The following is a 19546-nucleotide window of genomic DNA, read 5'->3' on the forward strand; positions in this document are numbered from 1 at the left end:
GCCCCGAGAGACCCCCCCCCCACCCCACCGCGAGGGAGCGGACGGAGGGACGGGGAGCGGCGGCGGCGGAGCCCCACCGGGCGGCCTCGAGACGGGAGCGAGGCGGGGCGGGCGGCGCTGAGGCCTAACCCACGGGCCGCTGCGCTGCTCGGCCGGGACTCCAACACCTCCTGCCGCCGGGCCCGGGGGAGGCTGCGGGGGGCCCCGCGCCCGCTGCCATACCGCGCACAGGAGGGCCCGGGCCGGCCCCGCTCCGCCGCCTCACAGCGCTCGGTCCCGCACCGCCCCGCACCGCTCAGGCGCCGCCGCGCTCTGCCCCTCTCCTCCTCCTCCTCCTCTCTCTCTCTCTCTCAGGGCCCCTCCGTCGCCGCCGCCGCCGCCGCGCCGCCCGCGCACGCGCAGACCGCGCCCCGCCGCCCGCCCGACACTGCGCACGCGCGCCCGCCCCTCCCCCGCTCTCGGCTCAGGCGGCGCGCGCGCCTGGGCACCGCGCTTGCGCGCGTTTTTGGCTCCGCCTCCCGCGCCCGGCTCGCCCCGCGATCCCCTCGCGCGTGCGCATCGAGCGCGTGGCGACCGTCACGTTCCGGGGTGGGGTGAGAGAGAGCGCGGCGTGGTGACGTCATGACGCACGGCGGGGCGGAGCGCATGGCGCGCCGGCAGAGGGCGCGCTGCGTTTGGCGCGCCGGGGCGGACTTCCCGTCGCCCCTTAAAGCTACAGCGCACCCCGAAAGCGAGGAGGGAGGGGGTGTACCCCGAGTGCAGGGGGTCACCTCTACCGCAAATCCCCGGGAACCCCGGTGTCAATCACCCGCACCCGTCACTCATCAACGTGCCACGTTTTCTTCTAAAACACCATTTTGTTTTTAATTAATGAAACAACCAAAAGATGGGCGAAGGGGCAGGGGCTCCTCTCCAAAACAGGGTACGCGCGGCTGGGGAACGGGACCGTATGTTACATCGGCCTTGGACAGAACTCCCAGCCCCGGGCCTGTCCTGGTCCGGGGGCGGGGGGGTGGGGACACAGCCGAGCTCAGTGCCCCACCTGCCCACTCCGTCACCGTGGGGCTGGGGGTCCGGATTCGGCCCTCGTGGGATGCTGGGACGTGCAGGGCCGGGGCGCACCTCGGGGAGGGGGAAGCGAGCAGGTGCTGGGGGGGGCAGCGGGGGGACGCGGCATGCTTGGGGTTTCGGGGGTGGCTCTGGGAGACGTCGGGGTGCTAGGAGTGGGTGGAGGGTGAGGGCACCCCGAGGTTTCCTTAGCCCCCTCCCTCCAGGGCACCCCATTGCCCCCCATCCCGCGACCTGGCCCCTGTCCCCAGCATCGTCAGGCTGCAGCCCCGGGGGCTCCTCACTGCGCCTGCACCATCCAGGGCTCGCTCCTCCATCGCTGGGGCCGGGGGGGATGGAACTGCTGCTCCGGGGAGGAGGGTCAGGATGTGGCCCTGCTGGTTCAGCGTCCCGTGCCCACCCAGAGCAGGGATCAGGGGCAGTGGGGCTGGGGGAGACCCCACGGGGGTCCGGGCGGGTTGGGGTGTGTGTGGGGTGGCTCCCGCTTGAGTCTCCTTGCGAGAGGTGAGCCTGGCACCGTGTCCAGGGCCGGCAGGCGTGAGCATCCTGGGAGGGGTCTGCTGCACCCTCGCCTAGATGGACACCTCATATTCCCTCGTTTCCTGCAAAGAAAACAGACTGCGAGGGGTTGGACACTCACTGGTGCTGTGCTTTGCCTCCCCCCCTCCATCCTTGGGGACCCAGGGGGCACATCCCATGGACAGCCACAGGGTTCAACATCCCATCCCATACGAGCCCCCAGGTGAACGACCCATCCCATGCGCGGTCATCAGATGGAGGTCCCATGCATGTGTGTGCAGCCTCTGGGAATCACATTCCTTCTCTGCATGGTCTGTGTGATCTATGTCCTATCCCCTGGATGGCCTCAGGGATGCACATCCCATACATGCTCCCTGAGATGTATGTCCTGTCCCGTATATGCATAGGCTCTTGGATGAATGTCCCACCCACTGTACAGCCCGTGGCACACGTAGCCCGTTGGATGCATGACGCTTGGTGTGCACATCCCACCCCACATATGGTCCCCATGGTGCACATCCCATCCTTTCCACAGTCCTGGGGTGCACATCACATTTTACCCCTGGTCCCCAGGGCGCACACCCCTGCTGGTAGGGCGTGGGGGCCAGTGCTTACTCCTGTCTCATAGGTGGGGTTGTCAAAAGCCGACTCCACGGTGATGTGATCATAGGGGTGGGATCCGGAAAGGGGCAGCTGTAGGGCTGGCTTCCCCTGCAGCCTATAGGAGGAGATGGAGATGGAGTTGGGCAGGTGGCAGTGGGGCTGGGGATCCAAGGGGAGCAGCAGGCACTCACTTGGAGAAGTAAAGGTAAACGCCTCCGATGAGCAGGGCCACTACCAGCACGGGCAGGAAGATGGCGATGGCCACATTGGTGCCCTCCAGTGCTGTCCCCGAGGGCACAGCTTTGGCCACGGCTGCGTGGGAGAGTGGGGGCTCAACGAGGGCACCCAGTGCTTGCTTCACCTTGGGTACCCGTTACACCCCAGCACCCAAGGGTGCCCCGAAGCTCCCTTACCATCCAGGTTGCGATTGCTGTAAAACTCATCGTAGGAGGCTAAGATGGGGAGAAACAACCCAACATCAGTGGGAAGCAAGGGGGGAAAACGGAGTCATATAGAAGGGCGGAGGGTTTTGCTTACCCGCCTTGCAGATGGGAGGTGAGCCACTCCAGTGTGAGGGATGCCCGGGCAGGCAGCGCAGATTGCCCTCACCCAGCAGCGCCCGCCCAGCAGTGCAGGAGAAGCGCAGAGTGCTGCCTGCCGGGTACAGCCGCCGCTCGGGGCTCTGCCGCCCACCCGCGGGCACACCGGGGTTGTGGCATGGCTCGTATGCCTCTGCTGTGGGCAATGGCATTGTGTCAGCACCCACTGGGTGCCGCCAGCCACGGAGGTGTGCACTCGGGATGCCCGACTCACGGATGCATTTGGGCAGGCGGTCGCTCCACTTGGGTCCCCCCGACGCGCGGTCGTGGCAGGTGAGGAGCCCGGCGCCTGCCAGCACGTAGCCCTTATCGCAGACGAAGCGCACGGTGGACCCCACCGGGAATTTGGGGCTGGAGACCACCCTGCGGCTGTGCTCGGCGTCCCCGGGGTCCCGGCAGGTGGTGACTGTGGGTTGGAGGGACAGGCGGTGACAGTGAGGGTGGGATGGGGTGGCAGGAGGGAACGTGGGATGTGTCACCCTGCTCACCCCGCTCGCAAGATGGCAGGTCGCCGCTCCACGTCAGGTCCCAGTGGCACATGAGCAGGTCGGCACCGGCCAGCTCGAAGCCGGGGTAGCAGTGGAAGGTGACGACGGTGCCGTGCAGCAGCTCCGGCTGCGAGGCGGTCTTCCAGCCATTGGCGATGTCAGGCAGCTCAGGGCACGTGTCATTGCGGGGCACCTCTGTGGGGACAGCAGGGGGTGAGCAGACCATGGGAATGACAGCACCCATCCCCACCGTGGGGCTCACCGGAGAAGTGGATGACAAAACCCTGCCGATAGGCAAAGACGCCGGAGCCGGGGTCAGATTGGAACTGGATGGTGACATCGGCGCTGGAGGCGAAGAGCTTGAAGCGGCCGCGGGCACCCGTGTACTGACCCAGGATGCGTGCTGTCAGGTCATCCCCGTCATAGAAGGTGAGGATGTCCCCTGCGCCCAGCTGCAGCCTGCAGCATGTGGAGAACAAGGGTGGGGAATAAAAGGGTGTCCCCCCCCTGGTGGCCCGTGTCCCACAGACCCTCACTCACACACGGATGTCCAGCATGACACGCTTGTCCTCCTCCACGTGCAGCCCCCAGATGCAGTCCTGGCCTTTGCCGTATGCCTCCGGCCAGTTGGGCGACAGCACCACGCCGGCCGTGTCCATCAGCTCCCCACTGCACACCGCTGCAGGCACACACCATAGCACCCACCATGGCGAGCCACCACCATGGCACCCACCATAGCATCCTGGATCCAGTACCCCCCATGGCCCCCTTGGCACCCCAGATCTAGCACCCACCACCGCCTCTGGATCCCACGGTGGTCCTACCCCCATGCAACGTGGCATGCTGGCTCCACCAGCCATGGTGCCCAACACCAGCTCCAGTCCCTCAGCTCCACCACCCACATCCCCCCACCTCCGGTGCCCACCGCGGCATGCCGGCTCCGTCTCGTTCCACTGTGGGTCACTGGGGTCAACGCACTCGATGATGGTGGAGCCTTGCTCCAGCGTGTAGCCAGGGTGACAGCTGAACTCCACCGTGGTGCCCACAGGGTACCGTGGGTCGCTGGTTGTGAAGTTCCCATACTTGACGTAAGGCTCATAGCAGTGCCCCTGCTCGAAGGCTGTGGGCACAAGTGCTGAGGTCTGTGGGGGCCAAGGGTACATGGCAATGCCGGGTGTCCCCAGTGCCCATGCCTCGTACCCTCATAGCGCAGTGCCATGCCTGCAGCAGCCCCGCTGCTGTCGGTGGTGAGCTCCACAAAGAAGTGGCGTCCAGTGCTGAGCAGCCCTTCGATGGGCAGGTACTCCACCTCATAGGAGTCATAGACCGGAGGTGCCTCCACGTTGTTCCCGTTGCGGATGATGAGCCTGCCCAGATGCAGCAGGCTCAGGATTCTACCATGGCCAACAGCAACGAACCTTGTGCATGGCCAATGACACTCATCCCGAGGCATGGCCATAGTGCCCACCCTCATTTATGGCAAGCGACACTTTTGGACATGGCCAACTGTGCCCACCATCAGGCCTGGTCAATGGCATCCATCCTTCAGCACTGCCAACCACACAGTGGTCCCAGTCATGGCCAACAGCACCCATCCTTGGGCATGGCCAGTGGTTCCCCTCCCCAGGAATGGAAAACAGCAGCCATCTTTGGGCATGGCCAATGGTCCCCCTCCCCAGGCAAAGACAAGAGAACCCATTCTTGACTGTGGCCAACAGCACCCACCCTTGAACACGGCTAACACATTCCATCCCCATACATGGTGCAGAGCTGTCCCAGGGTGCCCCCGCTCTCCTATTCCCATGCTGTGTTGACCCAAACCTGTCATCATCCTCTGCCAGTGAGACCTTCTCGAAGTGGAGGTGCAGGCGGTGTCCGGCGGGAGCCTCCAGCAGCCAGTGGCAGGTCAAGTTGTTGCTGTAGTTCCCAGGGAAGCCCGGGGAGATGACACGTCCCACGGTGGCATTACGGATGGTCCCACCGCACGCCGCTGCGGGACAGGAATTGTCAGCGGGTGCCCAGGTGACACCGGCCACGTCCCCACGCAGAGCTCACCCATGCACTGAGGTTCGCGGGCGCTCCAGAAGGGCCGGGTGGCATTGCGGCAGGTGAGCAGGTGGGCACCCTGCAGCTGGTAGCCTGTGGTGCAGCGGAACCGGGCGTCCCCACCAGGGTGCAGGCTGCTGACCGAGACGTCACCGAAGGCGGGCCGTGCCGGGAAGGGGCAGCTCAACAGGTAGGCTGAGGATGAGTGGAAATGTCACGGAGCCAGACAGACCCACCTGTAATACCCCGTTAAGGGGGTCCGGCACAAAACACCCTAAATCCCAGCCCCTGCATGTTGTTGATGTTGGGGATGCTCAGTGAGACAAGCATTGCTCACGCTGATCCACACTGCTGGTTGATGCCCACTTACCTTGGCATCTCTATGCTGCAAAATGGTGTCATGCGGGAAGGGCACACCATGGGGACAGGGGACCCCCAAAGGGATGGGACCATCCCAGCTGGTGGCAGCAGCTCCCCGTACCTTGGTACTGGAAGCGGTAGGATCCGGGGCTGGTGGGTCGGGGGCTCTGGAAGCGCAGGGTGAGCATGTTGGCAGGGCTGCGGATGACCTGGCCCCGTAGCAGGAAGGACTCGTTGGCCAACACCGCCGGCTCCAGGCCCCCTGCGCTCTCCACCGTCAGCGTCTCCCCGTCTGCCAGGCTGATGTTCTGCACCTTTGGGGACGGTGAGGTGTCACCACGCTGCAGGATTTCCCGCAGTCGATAGCGCGCTGGAGCTTGTCGGCGCGAGGCAGCGCCTTTCAAACACGCTTAGCATGGCCATAAATCTCTCCGTGGCATGGAGAGCAGCACAGCCCCGCGGCACGGCTGGGCCCATGGCAGCCCGGCGCGTGCTCCAGCGCTCCGGAGCAATTTGCTGTTAATGATGTTAATTAAGCAGTGCTGTGTGGTGATGAACGGCGGCACCAGTGAGTGCTGCTCTGCGAGCTGGGGCTGAGCACGGAGCAAGCAGCAGCCTTGTGCCAATGCATTCTGCTCACTGTCAGCTATTGGTGATACCAGATTGGGTGAATGCTGTCGTTAATTAAATCCTATATTGCTGCTTCATCAGCAGGTGCCAATCACAGCAGCCAGAGGCCGATGGGTGTTGTATCCAATTCATGCATCCATGTCTCTTCTCCATAATCCAAGGGTGAGAGATGCCATAAGCTGGCTCACACTGGCTCATGGCACAAAGGTGAAGACAAGGAGAGGGACAGGACCCAAAGCTATGCATGTGGGACTCATGCCCACCCCCCAACATCTCACCTTGATCTCCACACCATAGCCAGGGTAGACGGAGATGGTGTAGGTGCAGTCCATGCTGCTGTCATACGGGGCACTAGCTGGCTCTGGGGACACCAGCCAGCCCTCGGGACCCGCCAGCGTCCGGTTGCATGGTGCTGGTGACAAGGAGACCCCCGTGTTAGCCCCACATATACCTGAACCCCCATCTCCCTCCCCGTGCTCACCTGGTCCCTGCAGCGTGGTGACGGTGGTGGTGGTGATGGTGGAGGTAGTGGTGGTCCCCTCCTCATCCCCGGAGACCCCAGTGACCCCCAAGGTGGGCACCCGGCTGGGGGCTGCGGAGCTTGATCCTGACCCCCCAGTAGGGGGCTGTGAAGGGTCAGTACCTGGCGCGACCCCCCAGGGCTCCCCCCACGGCCCCGAGCGCCCAGCCGGTGTGGTCAGTGGGGCGGTGGGGAAGGCAACCCTGGGCAAAGCAGGGGCACGTGGTAGGATCTGGGGGGCTGGGGGTCCAGGGTCCGGCCTCAAGGCATCGTCAGGCAGCACAGGGCCAGGCAGGCCAGGTGGGAAGGGCGCCTGGGCCAGGTAGTCCTTCTTCAGGAAGGCCTCGTGCAGCAGGTCCTCCAGCAGCGGGTGGTGGTTAAGCAGCTTCAGGGTGGGTGCTGTGCTGACAAAGTGCGCCTCGGCCTCGCGCTCAGCTGGTGTGGGGAGGGCTGTGGGGTCTCCTTCAGCCTCGGCGCTCTCACCTGTCTTCCTCTCCAGCCCATTGAAGCCTGGGAAGGGAGAGAGTTGGGTGTGTTGAGGAGCAGTGCTGCACCCTCATGCATCAGTGTTGCACTGTAGAGCGATGCTTCATTGTCATCCAATGCTGCATCACAGACTGATGCTCCATCATGAACCATTTCATCACGGACCAGTGCTGGACCCTGGGTTGGTGCTGTGCTGGGCACTGGCACTGGACTGGGGATCCTGGTGCTGTGCCACAGACCTCTGCTGTACCATGGGCTGCACTTCATTGTGGATTGATGGAAAACCACAAATGCATGCAACACCACGGACTCATGCTTCACCCTGTAGCAATTCTTCATGGCCCAGTGCTGCACCATGCATTGATGCAACACTAAGGACCCGTGCTGCACCACTGGCTGATGCTTCATCATGGACCAATTCTTCATCACAGATCGAAGCTGCTCCGGGCACTGGGGCCCAGCATTTCACCATGGGGCTATGTGCTACCCTGAGCATTATCACATCCCTGCAGGTCGATGGTGCACACAGGGCTGGTGCTGCACCACCCAGGGCAGCCGTGTCGCCGGGTCCCACTGGCCATGGTGCCAGGAGAGGAGCCGTGCCGTGCCGTGCCATGGAGAGGAGAGCTGCAGTGGAGAGCTGTCAATAAAGCTGATTGCTTTATTGAGGACACGTTCCTGGGTAAACAGGGACAGAGCATGGACGGCAAACAGGCGCATCGACCGCATGCAGCGGGGCTCCGCCGCACCTCAGCGCAGCACACCCCTCACCAGAGAAGCCCGGGCAATTAAGCATGGTTAATTAACTCACATCTGCACCAGAGCTCACATTAAGGTGTACCCACTCCTCCTGTGACACGCAGCATCCTGACGCCTTGCCCAACGTCTCGCCATGCGGTGCCGCGCACCGGCACTGATGACACGATACTGCCAATTACCGGGTAATTACACCGAGCCGTAGCAGGGCAGGCCCCGCGAAGATTAATTACTCTGTGACTGCCACTTTTAAGGGACTATTAAGAGACATTATCCCTGGAGAGTGGTGTGCGAGGAGCCACCAGGTGCACCCATCATCCTGTCCCCCGTGCCACCACTGTCACCCCTCTGCACGCACACCGGCTCCAAAAGGGTAACCTGCCCCCCGGCACCACCAGAATTATTTCCTAATAGGATCCATTTATTAGAACATAAAAGTTAATGAGTTTATACTGAAGGGCGCCAAAATCTCTTTCAGGCTTTAATGGCAGATTAGAGCTCCAGGCCTCGTCCTGTGCTGCATGAGAGCCACCGCAGACACCCCACGCAGTGAGCGGAGACACTGGGGTCCATCACACCCCCATGGTACCACGGGATGCTCCAGGTACTACAGGATGCTCTGGGTACCCTGAGAATCTCAGGACTTGGGGTTTTGCTGACCCCTGGAGCACTCGGGGTTCTCGGGCCAAGTCAGCTTGTGCCCAGATGTTACCACCCATGCCTCTCGAGATTACAGCTTCCACCTCCGCGGATGTCTCTAAGCTGCTTATCTCCACCATGGCTGTGTCCCTCCCGGGTCCCTGAGCTGGCCAAGGGGCTGGTGACAGGGCACCCTGCTACCCAGGGGGCTGGCACTCAGAGAAGGGGGAAACGGGGCTGCTACACCCCGTGCTGTGCCTCCAGGACCTGTTGACATGCGGGGCACGTGGCCGCGGCCGGGCCGGGGTCCTAATCCTTCACATCAGCTTTGCAGGAGTCTATTAACGGCGGCCACGAGCCGGAGAGATGCTGGAGACTAATCCGTCTGCGGCCCCCCCAGCAGAAATCAATCGCGGCTGGTGTCGCAAATAAATAAATAAGCAGCCACGCAGCCGCCTGGGGAGCGCGGATCGATGCGGGCGGCGAATAAAGCAATAACACAGCACCCAGCAAAGCAGCTGCGACGGGGCGAGCCGCCTGGCTGCCCGGGGTGTTGCCTTGTTCTGTGCCTCAGTTTCCCCATTCTGAAGACGGTGGAGTTGTTGTGGGCAGCCAGGACCAAGGGCAAGGGGCCACGGAAGGATTGTTTTCCAATTTAAAATCCAATCTGGCTTTGCCCCTGCGGCCGGGGCTGGCTGCTGCGATGAATGAGCTGTCAGGCAGCCGGCACCATGCTCAGCGCCCTGTGGTCCCCAGCCACAATTCCATGGTCCCCTGTCATCACCCCATGGTCTCCAGTCATCCTGATGGGCACGATCATTGCCACCGGGCTGGGCAGAGACGTGCTGAGCTGCTGGCAGCTCCCACCTCCATCGCCTGCCTCAGTGTCCCCAGGGATGTGGACACGGTCTGAGCACAGGGACACTCTTGGTGAGATGATGCATGGGGGCACAGACAGGCAGGGAGCAGGGCTGGCACAAGGACGAATGCAGGCAGAACGCAGGTGGGTACCAAAGGAGCGTGTGCAGCAGGTGGGTGGGCGCAGGCAATACCACCCTGGTGGCCCACCACTGTTATCCCATCTCTGGAGAGGTGACAGACAGGGACAGGAGGGGACCCACAACGTGCTGCCCCAGAGACACCGCCGCCAAACACATCCAGCAGCCCCAGCAGCTCGTGGCGTTAATATTCATGGCGGTACTCGCAGGGAAGCGTTTGACCTTGTATGTTTTGCCATTCTCCTTGAATGGAACAGTCATTTACCCGCTGACACGTGTCACATGTTGCCACAGTCGGTTCCCCGGAGCACCGCGGCCGGCTGACATCCCAACACACCACCGGCACGCGCCAGGATGCACCGAGCGAGGAGTCTGGGGGCAGCGGGGCATGGCACAGCTCCCTCCTCCCTTAGCGACCCCAAATTGCAGCCACCGATGGGTGGGGGCCGTGGGGAGCCGTGCACCTCACATCTTGGTGCCCCCGTGCCGCTCGCACTCCCCACGCCCCTGCCCCATGTAATCCCTCTTCCCCGCTCTCTCTGCGGAGCTAATGCATTTGTACAGCAATTTCCATGAGCAGCGGCGATGATAAATTGCATGTCTGCTGCTATTTCGGACCTGATCGCTGTCGCCGTGCGCGCTGCCGGAGCCAGCCAGCCTTGCAGTGGTGCTGCCCCCCCTTCCCCACGCTCCCATCACCCTAAAAAGGCCCCGCAGCCACATGCGGAGATCCCTGCAGCAGCCCCCAGTGCCACCCGGGGGGGCTGCCACCATCCTGTCGGGTGCTCAGGGATGCAAGAAATAGCACCAGGGTTTTGTATGGGCGATGGTTTGCTCAGGGAGCAGATTCCCTCCCCCCCCTTCCCCCACACCGGCTCCCCTTCTGCTGCCAGCAACAAGAATTGCAATCTGGTTGAGCAGAGCGCGAGCGCTGCTGGCTGGGCTCTGTGTTCAGCTGCTTAGCCGAGACAGCCTACCCTCAGCCCAACCCCAACCCACAGCCCAACCCCAATCCTACAGGCACTGAGCCACTGGGCCACCAAACACACCCTGAGGTCTCCCATGCAACCTCACCCCCAAAAACACCCTTGCCCTCCCCCCCAAAAAAACCCCACCCCACATGCCACCCAGAGCCACTATGTTTGTGTAGGGCCTACACTAATAGGACATCCACCCGGAGCTGATGCGATGGCCACCCCCAGGGGACCCCGGTGGCGACCAGCCATTGCCCACCCAACCGGCACAGCTCCCACCTGCCATGAGCAGATCTGGCATTTTGAGCACCTCTCTCCATTTTCACAGGGTCACAGCGGCGCTCTCGCGGCTGATTAATATTTGATCCCTTCAGCACAGCTCGTTACTGCATTTAAATTATATCTGTAATAACCCCCACCGGCACGGCGAGCGCGTGGGCTGCCTTCTGCGGGCTGCAGGCTGGACGTGTCCTCAACGCCAGCCAATGGGACCTCGTGGCACGTCCCATTGGGGGCCATGGCAGCAGGGAGTGGGGCCACCCCGTGTCCCTGGGGATGCTCTGTGATGGTGACACGGAACGGTGTCGCTGCCCCATCTCCCGCAGCAGCCGGAGGAAGGGAGGCTGCTGCCTGTTACTGGAGAGAATCCATTACCTCCCTGGTTATAGGCAGCTTTCAAAGGCAATCTTTCAATTGTGCGCATTTAAAGAATTGATTGGAAGCTAAATTATCCTCTCCTGACGGATCCACTGGAGACACAACTGCATCCGCCTCCCAGGGCGTCCATGTGCGGGGTTCCAGCCCACCCTGCAGCCCCACACCGACCCAGGGGGTCCTAAGGCACCACAGGGGAGTCCCTCTGCTCCGTACCCAACCCCACTGCCCTTGCCGTGCCCTTGGTGACACCTTGGTTCCCACAGCAGAGCCCCAGAACGATTCCATCCCAACGCCAGCAGCCTGGGGCATGGCCTGTGGCCATGAGTTTTCTGAGTGAGTGGGGACGGCCCCACGGGGCACCCCTGCCCTGCTTAAGAGCATTATCCAGATAATCCTGGCCTGGCAGCACGGCAGTGACGAACTCCTCTGAGGCACGCAGGGGATGGGCACGTGCTCAGTTAATTACTAAAGCAGATGCTTGCTTGCTTGCTTGTTTCCCTGGCCCCCTCCTTGAATGCAGAGCCCCAACTGCAGACCTGGTGCTCCCCAAGTACATTGTCCCAGTGGGCACAGCGCATCCTGCTGAGCGCGGATGGGGCAGTGGAGCTCATGGGGCAGTATCAGGACCTGTGCCTCCAGCCATGCCATCTCCCTTTGCTCCTAAGACCTCAGTCTGCAAGGAGCCATGCCCTGGAATTGCATTCCCTTGCTGCAGCGGCACCACGGAGCTGCACCAGGGGGTCAGGAAGGGGGGAGCAGAGCTGCACCAGAAGCCAGGGCATCCCACAGGTCACAACAAGGCAAGGGCTGATGACAACACTGCCATTGCTCTGGAGTATCTCCAGTCCCCTGGCCTGGATCAGGAACCTAAGAGCACCATCCCCACATCGCAGTGCCCTGTCCCCAACATAACACAACCCCATCATCGAGTCAAGGCCACACTGAGTGAGGAGGTGCGGCACTGAGGTTGGTGCCGGGCTGGGGCCGCACCTGGTGGGGATTTGGGATGGAGGCTGAGCCCCCTGCATAGCTCCTGGCCCTGGTACCATGCATGGGGTGGGCACAACCCAGCCCCAGGAAGAGCTCAGCACCTCTGGCATCCCTACCTCTAACACTCTAGGAAATACACATGCAGAGTTTAATTAACTTTATTGATATTCAGAAATTAGGGGACTGACTAGAGGTAATTGCTCATTAGAAATCATTAAACTGACACAGCAAGCAGCAGCCTCCCTCCGGGGAATCCCGCCCTGCCCAAAGCCCTACTCCCAGGACAGATCCATCCCAAAGGAACCCAGGGATTTGGGGACACTGGCCCCCCCACCAGACCTACTGCCCCACAGCGGGGTGTGCCGCAGCACTGCCCCACTTTTTGCCACGTGAAGGGGGATGTATGGGAGACGCTTTAAGGAAGACGGCGTTGCCATCAGCTCTGGTGGAAGAGTGAGCCGGGAATAGCAGTGGGCACAGGGCCACGGCGTCCTTTCCATCTCAGCTCGGCAGCCAGATGGGGAGTTTATGTAACTCCCCGCACGGCTGCTCCCTGCAGCTCGGCTCAGCCTGCATCCCATCACCCCGCTTCCCAGCAGAGATGGACCCCTGCATGCTCTCCACCCATCACACCGCACAACCACGGCAAACCCAAGCCCTCCAAGCCGGGTCACCACTGCTGCTTTTTGGGGACAAGGCATCGAGGCTTCCCATAACACACACCCCATTGAGTCAAGAGGATGCGGGTGTTGGCTGCCCTCCTTGGGAAGAGCCAACGCTCGCCCTTCCCTACATCACTCCAAAATCAGAGGCTTCAGCACAAGCAGCGCAAAGCCCTACACACAAACACCCCCAACCCCACTGCGGGGTCTACATGGAGAGAGTGGATCCCAGTGGGGTGCAGCCTAAAGGGATTTGGGGGTTCAGACGTCGAGCGGTGCCCCCGGTTGGGCCCCCCCCATCCCGGTAACACTGCGGGGGAAGCTCTCAGCAGAGCTCACCGGGGGCGGCGTTGCGCCAACGGGGCTGCAAAGCTCTGCGCGCCCCCGCGCCACCGGGGAACGGGCGTGGGAAGGGGGGGGGGGGGAGGAATTACTGCTGCCCGGTGCGGGGGGGCAGAAAGGCGATTTTGAGGCGGGGGGACAACGGCGGGTGGGTGAGCGCAAGTTGGCAAAGTTTGGCGGAGAAAGGGTGGCGGGGGGAAGGCGAAAGGAGGAGGGGGGGGTCCCCGGGTTGGGGTGTAGAGGTGTGGGTGTCGGGGGGGGGGGGGGGAGGTTCTCGCTTACCGTGCGCGGGGGCGCGGAGCAGCGCGGCGAGCAGCGGCAGCAGCAGGGCGGGAGGCGGCGCGGAGCCCATGGCCGGCGGCGTTCAGCACCACGGACAGCTCCGCGCTGCGGGCACGGCCGCGCCGTAACGCTCCGAGTGCGGCGCCCGCCAATCCCGGGGCCGCGCGGCGGCGGCGAAAGGAGGGGGGGGGGGGGGAAAGGGGGGCTCCTCCCTGCCCACCCCCACCCCCTCCTCCGCTCCCACCCCTCCTCCCCGCCCGCCGTAACGCTCCGAGTGCTGCGCGCGCAAATCCTGCCGGCTGGCGAACGGGGGGCTCCTCCCTGCACTTCTCCCCCCCCCCCCCAGCCCTGCCCAGCGCCGTAATGCTGCGAGTGCGGCGCGTGAAAATCTTGAGAGGTGAAGGACTGGGGAGGGGACACAACCCATACAGCCCTCTCCAAAATCCCACTGACCCCTGTGGGTGGAAGCCTGAAAGGTATTCCCCCAGCTGCCCTTCACCACCACTAAGTAGCCCCAGTTAGGGCTGGGCTCGTCATACCAAGCAAAGGAACCTGGCTCAAGGCACAGCCCCCCATCCCATCCATTCCTTATGACCATTCCTTATGAGCAGCAGTCACATCCTGCACCCCCACATCCCTCCCCAGAATGTCAACAACCCCAGTGTCTGTGGATCTCCAGAGTAGAAGCCTCAATGAAGCCCCTTCCCCCTGCTGCCCATCCCTTAATAGCCCCAATTAGGGCTGGGCTCATCGTGCTTAAGCAGAGCACCTGGTTCAGGAGCAGCTCACTCATTCCCCCACCCCGCTCATCCATTCCCTGTGGGCAGGATCTCATCCCGCACCCCATCCCCATCGTTGCCCAGAGGGACTCATCCCTGCTGCAGGCAGATGGTGTTGGCACCAACAAGGAGCTGCCGGGCAGCTCTTGCGTGCGTTCAAAAATAATAAAGCTCAGCCTCATTGTCTCATCGCCCCCTCCTGCATGGCAGCCCAGATGGCCGCGCCTCTCCGCGCTGACAGCGTGCTGAGATGGGCAGGGGGCAAACACAACCCTTGGGCCATCATGGGGAGCTGATTGTGTGCACTGCATCCGGGAGAAAAACACCCCTTCCATAGGGATCGGCAGCCGAGGGGCGGCACGGGAGGGTGGGGGGGATCCCTCTGTGGCCCCTCTTGTCCCGCTGCAATGCGGGTGAGAGCGATGAGCTTCCAGAGCTAAACCCAAAACTTTGATCCGCCGGTAGCTGCATAAATGTTTAATGCACCGCAGCCCCGCTCGGGCTCGGGAGATGTGCGTTTTGAGGCCAAACCGATGTTTCTAATATTATGATATTCAAATAATTCTAATCTCCCCGACGCTTCCCCAGGCACGCACCTGGACTGATAACGAACGGCCGCCTTCGGCGCTGTTGGTTTTGAGACAAAGCAAACCGGCGCGTAGGGCCATGAAGGCCAACGAGGGCGAGCGCAGGTGGAAGGATCCCAGCACCCTACAGCTCCGTGGGCATCTCCACACTGCTCCTATTGGGGCACGCAGTCATTTGAGCACGGATGACCCAGCAGGAAGCACTCAGCCTTTGGGAAACGCCAACGTACAGCCAAGCACGCAATGGGTGCCTGCCTTTTGGGGTCATCCGTGCCGCGACAGCGATAGTCAGAGCCCGTCCCTGCGCTGCCCTGGGGGTGACCATCAGCACTGCGGGGGATGGCCGTGCCCTGTGTCCCCAGGGGTGTCCTCAGATGTCCCCATGCCGCCCCGGAGCTGCGTCGGGGCTTTCCCGAAGCGCCATCCCATTAACGCGCCGTTCGTGGGAGAAGAGCTCAATTTTTCCCATTTAACATTTCATGGATAATTAATTATTCTTCATCTTCCCGGCGCAGAGCAGAAGCAGGTACTGCTGTTCAAAGGCTGGGCGCCGGCGGAAAAGCCAGCCGAAACCCCAGGAAATCAGAGCATTTATTCCTGGCATCAAAGCGAGGGCGGCGCACCGCGGTAATGGGGCCGCGCTGCGGTAATGGGGCCGTGCAGCCCCAGGCGCCAGCAGCGCAGTGAGCACCGGGCGAGGGCTCCCACCTCACGTCTCCATAAAGAATGGCATTCAGCGCTTCCTAATCGTGACAATTAGTCGGTAAATAATGCCTTACACATCCTTCTATTCTAAATGAATTCCCCTCGTTAGCGGGCGCGCTGCACAGGGTGCCCATAGAAACCCGACAGCAGCACCCGTCCTCAGATCCCACCCCAAATCCACATGCTTCCCCAATCTCCCATCCCACGGGGCGGTGTGGGCACCCGGCCCTCGATCACCGCTATCTCCCAACAGGGAGAAAAAAAAAGGGAGATGGCAGCCAAATAGTTGATGGGCCGTAAATTACACTGGAGGGAAAAAAAAACTGTTTCCCTGCGCTCGGGAGGACTCTGCCCTGTCCCTCCCCTTGGCTCCGCTCCCAGCTGCAGGAGGACAGGATGGGGACAGACATGGCTGCTCCGGGACAGCCCGGCTGCACTTCTTACGATGCCATCGTCATCGGGGCCGGCATCCAGGGCTCCTTTGCTGCGTACCACCTGGCCCAGCGTCGTAGGGACACACTGCTGCTGGAGCAGGTACTGATGTCCCCAACCTTGCCACCTCCCTGGCCCCAATGCTGTGCCCCCAGCCCTGATGCAGCAGGACAGGGACCTGGCTGCCCTCTGCCCAGGCATTTGACACTCCATGGTGTTCCAGTGCCAGGACGCTGTGCCTTTTAGTGCCAGGACCCCTATGTCCCCAGTGCCAGGGTTCAGGTGTACCCAGTGCCGACAGCCCAATGTTCCCAGTGCCAGGACCCCCATGTCCCCATTACCACGATCTTGTTATTGTCAGTGCCAGCATTCCAGTGTCACCAGTGCCCCAGTACCAACGCTCTACTGTCCCCAAAGCCAAAACCCTAGTGTCCCCAGTGCCAACTGTCCAATATCCCCATTGCCAGTGGTCCAGGTGTCCTCATTTTCAACACCCTACTGTCCCCAATACCAGCACCCCACTGTCCCCAGTTCCAGAACCCCTACATCCCCAGAGCCAAAATCCTCCTGTCCCCAGAGCCAGGACCCCAAGCCTTGCGGGGCTGGGGGACACCTGGAGGCTGCAGCCACCCCCATGTTCCCATGCCCCACAGTTCTTCCTGCCCCACTCATGGGGCAGCTCACACGGGCAGAGCCGCATCACACGCAGCGCGTACCCAGAGGAGCATTATGCCCACATGATGCCCCACAGCTTCCGCCTCTGGCAGCAGCTGGAGGACGAGGCGGGCATTCTGCTCTACAGGTGATGGGAACGGGGACCCCGCATTGGGCACTGCCCCTTCCCTGGGAATGGGGCTGGGGCTGTGGGCAGGCAGCTGTGGTTATTTATGGGGCTCTTTAAGGGAAGAACCATTAAGGAAATAAGCGTGTAAACGATTCCTGCAGCGGGGTTGGGGCTAACGGGTCATCCATCAACCTCAGCATCATCCAAGCACTGAGCCTCTGCTTCCCCAACCAAGGGGGTGGCATGAGAGGGGACATGGGAAATGGGATAGGGGATGTGGGATAGGGGATAGGGGATGAGGGATAGGGGATAGGGGATGTGGGATAGGGGATAAGGGATGTGGGATAGGGGATAGGGGATGTGGGAAATGGGATAGGGGATGTGGGATAGGGGATAGGGGATGTGGGATAGGGGATAAGGGATGTGGGAAATGGGATAGGGGATGTGGGATAGGGGATAGGGGATGTGGGATAGGGGATAAGGGATGTGGGATAGGGGATAAGGGATGTGGGAAATGGGATAGGGGATGTGGGATATGGGATAGGGGATATGGGACAGGAAGTAGACAATAGGGGACAAGGAACATGGGATGTGGGATACGGGTTGAGGGATGGGACATGGGACAAGAGACACGAGATATGGGACATAGGACATGGGATATGGGACACGGAACAAGGGACATGGGTGCCACTGATGTGGCTGCTGGGTGCAGGCGGACAGGGCTGGTGGTGCTGGGCCCACCAGGTGACCCCGAGCTGGAGGGCTGCCGGCGCAGCCTGGGGCCCGATGCCATCCTCAATGCGGTGACACTGGCACAGCGTTTCCCTGGGCTCCGTCCCCGTCCCGGCGAGGTGGCCCTGTGGGACAGCAGTGGAGGTGTGCTGCTGGCAGACCGAGCGCTGCGGGCGGTGCAGGTGGGTGCCGACGCAGGGACAGGGATGGGGGACACGGAAGGTGTTCCATCCCCATCCCTTCATCCCTTCCTGCCCACACAGGACGCGTTTCGTCGGCGCGGGGGCACAGTGCGTGATGGGGAGAAGGTGCTGCGTATCGATCCCGGAGCAGTGATCACTGTCACCACGGCTGCTGGGCTGTACCGTGCTCCCCGGCTCATCATCGCCGCCGGCGCGTGGACCAACGCCGTGGTGGCACCGCTGGGCCTCCGCCTGCCGCTGCAGGTAAGGGCTGGTGGCCACAGGTGGTGGCACAGCCATGGGCATGTCTGACGTGCAGCCCCCAGCCCCTGCGCATCGATGTGTGCTACTGGAGGGAGAAGGAGCCCGGCAGCGGCGGCGCGGTCACCCCCTGCTTCATGGCCATGGGGCTGCCCTACGCTCCCCATGGGATATATGGGCTGCCGGCCCTCGAGTACCCTGGCCTGGTCAAGGTGAGTGTGGCACAGTGGTGGTGGCGCCGCGGTGTCCCTTCTGTTTGCTCCCACTGAGCGCTGTCTTCAGGTGTGCTACCACCACGGCAGCCCCACTGACCCCGAGGAGCGGGACCGGAACCCCCCAGGCTCCCCCCATCCCCACATTGCCCTCCTGAGCAACTTCATCAGCAGTTACCTGCCTGGGCTGGAGCCGCAGCCGGCTGTGCTGGAGAGCTGCCTCTACACGGTGAGACCCAGGTCCCCATTGCACCCACAGTGGGTCCTGGCTGTGCCCCAAGCCCCGCTCCTTTACCCCACTGCTCCCCCAGAACACTCCGGATGGAGACTTCATCCTGGACCAGCACCCCAAGTACAGCAATATCATCATCGGGGCCGGCTTCTCGGGTAGGTCCTGGCCCCCCTGGGGTACCTTGGGCATGGCTGTACCCCCAGTCCTCTCTTCCCTGCAGGCCATGGATTCAAACTGGCCCCAGTGGTGGGGCAGCTGCTGTGCGAGCTGAGCCTGGGTGAGGAACCATCCCACTGCATGGCTCCATTCGCAATCAGCCGCTTCCCAGGTGTGCTCCGTGCTGCTCTGTAGGCGCAGTGTCACAGCTGTGCCCACGCAGCATCACGCTGCCCTGTAGTGATCCCTGCATCCCAAAGTACCACCGCCCCCAGCTCCTTGCATCCTGATGTCCTCAAAGCCTGCCAGCCTGGTGCCCTGCATCCCTCCATCACCTAGCACCTCAGCATCCCTGCAGCTGCACCCCCACATCCCAGTATCCTCATTCCCTCTGTGGTTCTGCATCCTGGCATCCTTATACCCTGTTCCCCTACATCCCTCCATCCCAGTGCTCTGCTCCGACCCATCCTCACATCCCAACACTCCCGCATCCCTTTATCCTGGTTCCCTGCCCTCCTGCTTCCTCACATCTGTATCTCCCATCCCAGTACCATCCCTACATCCCGATCCCCTGCATCCCCACATCCTGCCACCCCCACACATGGCTCCCCTGCTTTCCCACCGCTCCACACTGTGTGCCAGCCCAGCTCTCCCTGGAAGCACACGAAGGCGCTTTGCCAGCGCCATGGAGCCGGAGCAGCGCGGGGAGGCACACTCGCTTAGGAGTCAAGTTAAATGTTTTAATGTTAAATGTGCCATTTTATTATCATTAGATTGCTCCCACTTAATGAAAGCGCATTAGCGCAGCGTAGCTTTAATGGCGGCGAGCGCCGAGTTCGGCCCATTTGTTTAGAGATGTCTGGGA

General features: G+C 62.2%; 2 protein-coding genes across 2 annotated transcripts; one reads left to right on the forward strand and one right to left on the reverse strand.

The window, feature by feature from the left end:
• Positions 1–1653: 1653 nt before the first annotated feature.
• SEZ6 (seizure related 6 homolog) lies at positions 1654–13689 on the reverse strand (the record flags this gene model as incomplete). Its single annotated transcript, XM_079545222.1, has 17 exons — positions 1654–1686; positions 2203–2305; positions 2382–2502; positions 2604–2642; positions 2728–2925; positions 3004–3195; positions 3278–3472; positions 3540–3736; positions 3818–3956; positions 4203–4397; positions 4478–4644; positions 5099–5267; positions 5333–5518; positions 5805–5997; positions 6592–6725; positions 6795–7343; positions 13620–13689. 17 exons carry the CDS (start codon positions 13687–13689, stop codon positions 1654–1656), a joined length of 2880 nt encoding a protein of 959 aa, XP_079401348.1.
• Positions 13690–16086: 2397 nt separating this feature from the next.
• Positions 16087–18876, forward strand: PIPOX (pipecolic acid and sarcosine oxidase; the record flags this gene model as incomplete). The annotated part of the gene is made up of 8 exons (XM_079544926.1): positions 16087–16224; positions 16776–16924; positions 17619–17820; positions 17902–18084; positions 18147–18293; positions 18364–18522; positions 18605–18680; positions 18746–18876. 8 exons carry the CDS (start codon positions 16087–16089, stop codon positions 18874–18876), a joined length of 1185 nt encoding a protein of 394 aa, XP_079401052.1.
• Positions 18877–19546: the final 670 nt, after the last annotated feature.

This window comes from Tetrao urogallus, assembly GCF_951394365.1.
Source record: "Tetrao urogallus genome assembly, chromosome: 20".
In the NCBI taxonomy this organism is placed as follows: Eukaryota; Metazoa; Chordata; class Aves; order Galliformes; family Phasianidae; genus Tetrao; species Tetrao urogallus.